Genomic DNA, 8,550 nt, shown 5'->3' on the forward strand with positions numbered 1-8,550 from the left:
CCGATCAAATACGTTCATGATGCCAGAGTCTGTGGGACACAGCCTCCACTCTGTAGAATAAAGGATAAAAGAAAGGTTATTTTAAAGACACAAATAAATACAGAATAACATAAATTATATAAAAATTGCTATAAGTTAAGACAAATGAAAGCTATTTAAAATCACAACCATTTTTATTTTTGTATATTTCCTTCTAGAATACATTTGCAATCATAATCAACCATATTAAAGGGGACAGAGGAAAAAGCCCATTTTCTCCCCAAACTATTTCATCACAAGCATTTGATTTCTATTCTTTCAGAAGGTAATTTGCACCTTTAAAAGACAGTTCGTTTCTTTGAGAAATTCTCAATTAGCAACCTTGTTAAAGAAACCCAGTCACTGAAACAGAAAGCAATTTTATATTGTTTCAAGATGCTACAGAATTCCCTCAGCAAAGGCACAGTACCTCAAATATTAAGAAAGAAAAGAAAAGAAAAGAAAAGAAAAGAAAAGAAAAGAAAAGAAAGAAAGAAAGAAAGAAAGAAAGAAAGAAAGAAAGAAAGAAAGAAAGAAAGAGAAAGAAAGAAAAAGAAAAACTATATAGCTGGGTCTGGCACTAGGACTTGCATTCTAAATATATATGTGTAGAAGCTTTCTACCTAATGTACTTTAGAACTGAACTAAAGGGGATTCAATTTTAAAAAGAGGAAGGTTCCTACTTCCATCAAAAAGGAATTTGTGCAAAAAGGATTTTAACAACACAATTTTAGAACCTTTCCTACAAAAGTTGGTACAGTACAAAGAATTCCTGCATATCCTTTACCCAGACTAAATATTACTATTTCACCATATTTGCTTTATTTTCTTTCTATATACAGCAATATATACTTAATATTTTTTCTAGCCTGCAGACACAATGCCCCTTTTCCTCTAAATACTTTAGTGTCTATATCCTGAAAACAATGATAAAATCAGGAAATTAATACTGATACAATCTGATCTATAGACCTTATTCAGATTTTGCCAACTGTCCCAATATGTCAGAAAGGGGATTTTTTAACTAAATTATACCCAGGTAACACTACATCAAAACCATAAAGTCAGGCAGGCTATTAAGTTTTGCTCCCTCCCCTATCTCAAATGCAATCCTAAATATGCTTAATCTACAGAACTAAAAATCTAATCAAGAGCTTTTATCTTTCCTACAAATAAACTTCCAGATTCTTATCAGATCCATAATGCCCATCCATTTCAAATTTACCCAAAAAGGTGGGGAAGAAAAGGACTGAAACACAAAAGGAAAGTTTTTTTGGAAGACAGGCCAATTATTCCCGCCCATTCTAATCAGCACCTAGCCCAATATTCAGCAAAATTCATCTGAGCCATAAAAGTTATAATCCCAAAACTGATTTCCTGAGAAATTCTGGCCCAGTGGAAAGATGACATTCTTAGAGTTCAAAAGCACACTATCACGTGTTTCCTGAGGGTCTCTCTCACAAACAAAACAAAATGGCTGGTGTGCTTTCTCTGTTTTCCACGTTCCTTTCTCACCGTCCCTACTCACCTCAATTCTTTTGTTAGTTCTGTTCTTAAGGATGGATACAGGGATAAGTTGGAGAACCTACTAAAGCTGTTGCTCTCATCTCTAAGTCACGGGACTCTGGGTCCTCTTGATCTAGATGGTGCAATTATTGCAGGCAGTTGCACTGCCAACCACAGCCTTCCATAACCATGATGACTATGTCCTCTAGAGAGCACACTTACAGCATGGCAGAATCCAGCACCTGGAAAGTGTCTTTGTTTAAGGCTTCCATTAACACTCCTAATGACGTCCCTAGACAGAACTTGCAACAGTACTGAAGCAACCTTCAGAGCCGAGTTTCTCAGTAGTAGTCACAACGACGCTAAAGTACCTCTTGCTTCCAATTTCAAGAGTTGAAAAGAAGGACGAGGGTAAATCCTCAAATATCCAGAGGATTGTTAGTTGGAAAGGGGCAACACTCTGTAACCAGACCCCACTGAGTGGAAACTTAGGAGGGAGAATGGCAGAAATGCCATTCTCTGTTCACTCTCATATTTCCCAAGGGGTACCAACTGCCTTTCTGGGACTCTCTTACAACTGCAGATGGAAAACCCAAAACCATCAAAGGTTGTGAGGGTAAGGAGGGAGGTGGCAAATAGGAATTTCTCCATGATTCAGTAATGGCTTATGATTTAAAATGATAAATAAATAAAATAAGTTTTCCAATATCACTACCTATTCTAACATCTAAGTGAAATATATAACTACCAAATTTTGTAGATGTGAAGATACACAGCAATTTTAATAATAGCTGTATGGGGGGAAAAGAAATGCAATAAAGTATACATTTAATATGACATGTCTAATTACATAATTTCAGAAACGTTAAAATGTAAGGGGAAAATAGTTAAGTCTTAAAACCAATGAAATATGATAACCTGTTCTAGGTCTGTTCTAAATAGACAAAAACTAAGGTGCAGATAAGGAATGAATTAAAACTGTTTAAGTATTTAAAACCATTAACCAAACAACTCAGCTAACATTCCAGAGGTTCCCCACAGTTAAATAAAAATCTTTTTTTTTTTTTTTTTTTAAGTGCATTAGTCTATGGCCATGCCACCCTAAACAAGCCCAATCCCTTCTGATTTCAGAAACTAAGCAGGGTCGGGCCTGGTTAGAACTTGGATGGGAGACCACCTAAGAAGATAGAGTGTTGTAGGTGTAAAACAAAACAAAACAAAACAAAAAAACAGTGCATTAAAATGGTAAGTTTTATGTTATGCATATTTTACCACAATAAAGAAAAAAAGTATATTACAGGTTACTCAAAAATTCTTCAGTATAGTAGTCCCAACACACTATTACAAAATAAGCCCATTACAAAATCAATACCAGCATTGGTCTTATCTTGAACCCCAACTCACAGAAATCTAGAAACTGGAACCTCTTTCTCATTCCCAGTTCTATACTAAACTCTAAAACAAGGAGGTGGGATTATTTACATAGAATGCAATGTGGACAGTGCCTCCTGAACTCATGGGAAATTTGCCTGCACTGCATTTGTAAATGACAAGTAACTGTTCAGGCGTTAATCATAACCAAATTCCTTTAATTTGGTCCAGAGCCTCATTTTATACCTTCTTCCTTAGGAGAGCAGGAATCCATAAACTCATCAGAATCTGTTAAAATCTGTCATGCATATACTGCTAAAGCTTTCTTGGAAGTGTCACCATTCTGTGGTTCTCCCAGTCCAGAGCCACTCAAAAACAACAAAACTTACGCATAGCTTTACTAAGAAAGAAAAATTTAAGTAAAAACACTGTTTTGTGGTAGGTATTTTGTGGTCTGTTTTACTTAGGGAGGGAAGAGCAGCAGAGGCAGACAGGAGATAAATATTCTTATCAATGAACATCTGTGTCTTATGTTTTGTTAAATCACTTATTTTGTCGTAGGTATCTTTCTTACCCTTGTCCTAAAATGAAAGATAATCAAGGGCCAAGCCTTAAATTAAAAAAAAAAACAAAAAACAAAAAACAACAAAAAAACAATTTTCTGCGATCTTATTCCAACACCTATTAAGTACAATGCACATGAAACATGGCCAAATGGCCAAAAGCAATGCAAAATAAAAACGATCATGCATTTATTATGTATTAAATTTTTTTTCTTGCCTTCGAAAAATAAAAGCCTGCTAAAGGCTGGAGCCTGGATAGAAGCTGCCTCACTATATATGATTTAACATTAACCCAGCAAGTCAAAGCAGCACTGCTCACACATTTAAACATTTAGTTTGTAAGTTATGGTTCTTTATTCCTTCTGTAGCAATTTGACCTTCTTGAACTCTGTTTCCACACACTCAGAAGAGGCCAAATTGATACTTAAAAGAGAAGAAAAATCCCATGTGGTTAAATAAAAAAGAAGAGGGTTGTTTATTACTTTCAAATTTTTATTGATTAGTTTTTATTGATTAGTTTTCATGCTCTATATAACCATGTCCCTAGCATAGTGCTTAAGAGCATGACCTGCTGCTACATTTGAAACCTGGCCATTATTTTCTTAGCTGTATTACATGCAGCAGTTTCTGGCATGTAACCTCACTGTACTTCAGTTTCCTCATTTGTAAGAGTAATATATAATATTACCTACTTCACTGGTTTGAGAACTAAGTGAGATAATACAAATAAACTGCTTAGAATAGCACTTCATACATAAGACTGGCTCAATATGTTAACCACTGTTGTCACTAGTGTAAATATCCATTATTTGCATGTCCTCAGTGTACACTTCATCTATTGATAGTCTAATTTAGAAGACACTTATCATAGGCCTAATTTACATATGCCCTGGAAATTAATCTTTAAAAAATTATTAAATCATTAACTTACAGCTAGCTATATTCTGAAGGTTAAATATTTACCTAAATGAGAAAGGAAATTTAAATGGGGGTGGGTAGAAGTCTAAGAAAATTATACATTAGAATTTAGAGGAACGTGATAAATTTTATTACTGGTAAAATGACTTTTCTTCAAACGGCATGTCTCTCTTCTGGCACTGAATACTCCACCTCCAGTCTCACAGGGCCACAGGCCTTTTGAGACAGCCTAATAACCATTAAGTGATAATCTGATGTGGTAGGGCTTTTGATGAAATAAACGGTCATTAGCTTGATGCTTTCCTTGCTACCCATAGGAAGTACGTCTATTTAGTTTTAAGAAATTCCATTTCAACTAGGGCAGGGCTTTGATTGTCCTAGATCTGGACCCTACATGTCTCTGCTCCCCACCTCTCTTACTTGGGCCAAATTCCCTGGATTAGCTAACACTGAATCCTGTCTCTTTTAGGGACTGGACTGCCTCAGAAACAAACCAGTACCTGAAGTTGGAATGTCTACTGCCTTCAATAAATTACTTTTTGTACCAAACTTTGACAATATTGAATCTCCCTTTCTATAACTACAACTGTTTGACAGACACTGAATCATAAGAAGGCCCCAATGTCCTAAATACATAATCATCTTCCAGTATAAACCGGCAATCCCTACCCAGTAACACCATATTTAGCCCGAATGAGAGCCAGCACAGATTAAGACAAACAGCACACCTACTCAATCCTCATCCTCGAAGGTCTTTTTTCAAGTGTTTTGGATTCCAGTTAATTGTGCCCAAACTTCCTCACACGATTGTAAGCACCTTCAGAGTGGATTGATTGCATGATTCCGCTTACTATCTCCCAAACTTAAGCATAACCAGAAGTCTCCAGAGCAAATCCAGACCCCATTATCTGATCTAGATTATTTATAACCTCAAATCAACATCCCCCAGCTGGCTCAGAGGGGAACCTACCTTGAGGAGTCACGCAAGTGGCCCTAAATACCAACCTCTACAGTTTCTCATTCTTTGGTTTTAATACTGTCTTTGGAAAACAAAGATGTCTATAAAAACGACTGTATGATATCTGGTTAGAAACTCTGGGGAAACAACACAGTTGAGTGGAAGACACTTCTACCAGCTTCTACAGTGAAGTCAAAGTAGCAAAGGAAAATTTAGAAGATTGAGTATCAAGAGAATATTCAGTGTTTTCCCAGAGGAGAATAATACTCTTGGGTAGTTTATGAAATAAAGTGAAACTCTTTAAGCCACCAGTAGTTATTTTCTATAATAATACCACTGACTACATTTATATAAAATTTTTACAACTTTCAAAATGCTTTTATATACATAACCCCCCTTTGATCTTCACATCAATCTACGAAGAAAGGGTAAGAATGATTAGTCTCACTTTAAAGATTAAAAAGGAAGTTCAAAAAGGCACAGTAATAGTGGCACAAGTATTGGATTTGGAGTCACAAGTTCTGCCATCTTCTACCACGTTACTCTAGGTAAATCATTTTACCTACGGTCATCTACACTTTCTCATCTGTAAGATAATTATCTGGCTCTACCAAGCTTATTGAATGCCAATAAGAAAATCTGTGTGAAATCATTGTAAAGTGCTAAAAGGACCTTAGTACTGACCAATAAGAGAGTCAAAATAAATAGCAGAGCCAGAACCAGGTTAGGGGATCTTTTGACCTTCAAAGTCTGGTACTCTTTCTATTCTTACACCCTAGAGTAGAAAAGCAAGTTTTCTTTAAGCTGATTCTGGCCACAAGAAAAGAGAAATCTTTTTTTCTTTTTTTAAATTAACATATGCTGATTCTATCACACTGTTCTGTTTTTTTAGCATTTTCACAATAAGCGTGAACTATATCCATAACAGGAAAAAATACAGAAATGCCGACTGTCTGGATTAATTTTATCTTTCTTATTCTTTAGGAGAGTAAGACTTCAGTCAGATCAACAGGAGATAAGGGAAGAGGGTACTAAACTATGTTTCCACAAGATGAATAATGTAAGAAGGAAACTCTGAATCTAAATTACAGATTGCATTTCTCAAGGATTCAACCATTCTGTCCCCACTGGAGAAAAATGGCAGAGAATCTAATGTAAACATATTACTGAAGTCAGAACAAAAAAATATCATATCAAGAGGAATAAGAAAACATCAAAGAGAGCAAATCTAATAATTACGGAAAGAAGTGTTCCCAGAAGCCATAAGAAATGTGGTTGTGTAACTGGAATAATCTTTCTTGAACTGAATTCTTAAACTACACATTGATAAAATAGAAACAAATATCAATAAGTAACTAGAAAAGCCCATTCTCCATTAACCTTTAACCTTAAAATCTTTGTGTTTCAGGCACAGTCAGATCTTACTACAAAGCAGAAGTAAAAAGTCATGACAGATAATAGTACCTGAGAGTGAACCTGGCTTAAAATCTTTGTGTTTCAGGCACAGTCAGATCTACTGGATTACACATTCACAAATCAACTATTGCTAGAACAGAGTCTCAAGTTCAGAGAGGTTTTTGTAATTGTTTGATCAATAAAAGGCTGATGCGGTGGGCAATGCAACCTAGGCAGGTATGGGGTAAAAATTCCACTTAATACACAGAATACCACAGCCTACTTATTACCACAGCTCCAAGAAAAAAACGCCAACCCTACCTTTCCTGATTGGACTTTGAGAAAGACGCCCACAAGCTCAGGACCTAACGAAGCCAAGCCACCTCACCTGTCCGAAGGTAACCAATCAGACCAAAGCGGGGCTGCCTTGTGGTGCTGGGAAGCCAGGCCAAGCCCTGGTCTCTTCCCACCTCCTGCCTCTCCTTTTGGCTTCCACGTAACTAAGGAGCCTCGTGTGTCACAGAGGAATGTGACATCATCCGCCCCGCCGTGACAGAGCAGCCTGCCCGACAAGGCGCTTTCCCAAGACCCGGCCCCTGCCGCTCACCCAAAGGTGCCCGGCCAAAGCAGCTTGTAGCAGAGTGGCGACCGGTCGGGTGGGGCGAGGGTGACCAGAAACCCGTGAGGTTTCGCTTTCACCCTCAGAAGGGGTGGGGGACGTTCCCTGAATTCCAGAGGTCGAGGTTGGGCCTGGGCCCGTAGGAAAAGGAGGAACGCAAACTAGGAGGAAAGAGGAAAGGGAGGCTAAGAACTGGCCTTCGCTGACGCTCCCACGTAGAATGGGCGCCTCGACGCCCCCCAAAACCCAGTGGACTTGCACCCGCCCCTCCCCCACTCCGGTTCAGTTGCGCACGCGCAGTACTAGTTCCTGTCTTCCCCTCCCCGCCCAGCTTTCTGGAGTCCCGTCGCAGAGCAGGGCCTGTTCCCACTGGGTGCAGTCTGTCCGAAAATGGAGACTACTCTCATTAGTGTTCGGACAATAACTGCTAACCCAATCCTTCCCTTCGTCACTCCCGGCTTGCGCAGTCATTGCTTCAGACGTACCTTCTTACCCGCCTCTCAAGAGCCCACACAGCTCTCCCAACACCGGATATGTTTCTGACTCTCCCAGCGTCTGCTCGGGACTCTACCCTGCGTCCGCCCCTCCAGGAAAGCTCCGCCCTCAAGTTCCGCTTAAGACCAATCCTCATTGGTCGTTGGCTACACGTCTTCCGTTCCATTGGCTGTACTTATACAAACTTCGGCGGCTTCTTTCAGAGCCATTCGAAAATGCCTTTGTCGATCAAGATCTCAGCCACCAACCGGCGTCGTAGAAAAGGTCTCCACCTTCTCCGATAGTAAGAACGGGTCGCTGTTCAAAGTCGCCTCTAGTGGAGAAAATGAAGAGGGGCAGGCCCCACCCAAGACACATGGCAAGTAATGGAACCCTCACGACGCGTGATGGGACAACGCTGTAAAGTCCAGAGAGTCTAATTTTAGGCTTGTTATGGAATGTTAAGGGGAAAAGAGATTCAGAAAACACATGGAAAGCGCTCTTATAGGGGCCAATTTGCCATGAATCTTGAGGAGCTTAAGCTTCAGAGCATCTTTGAATCCACGGACCTAATAAAATGGTGGTTATTTTAAGTATGCCACCAAATTTGCGGTGGCATAGATAACTGGAACACTGTTCTTTCTACAAATCAATAAGAAAAAGACAAAAGTCAACATAAAATGTGCAAAGAGTATAAACAGACAATTCACGTAAGAGAAAACCCAATT

At 38.8% G+C, this 8,550-nt stretch overlaps 1 protein-coding gene across 1 annotated transcript in view; it reads right to left on the reverse strand.

Annotated features, from left to right (window-relative positions):
• Positions 1–7,977, reverse strand: part of TMBIM6 (transmembrane BAX inhibitor motif containing 6) — a 17,178-nt gene extending 9,201 nt beyond the window's left edge. The window contains 2 exon segments of the mRNA XM_006927000.3: positions 1–50; positions 7,834–7,977. Of these exon segments, the coding sequence (XP_006927062.1) occupies positions 1–18 (18 nt within the window). The 5' untranslated portion in view covers positions 19–50; positions 7,834–7,977.
• Positions 7,978–8,550: the final 573 nt, after the last annotated feature.

This window comes from Pteropus alecto, unplaced genomic scaffold (genome assembly GCF_000325575.1).
Source record: "Pteropus alecto unplaced genomic scaffold, ASM32557v1 scaffold196, whole genome shotgun sequence".
Lineage (NCBI taxonomy): Eukaryota > Metazoa > Chordata > Mammalia > Chiroptera > Pteropodidae > Pteropus > Pteropus alecto.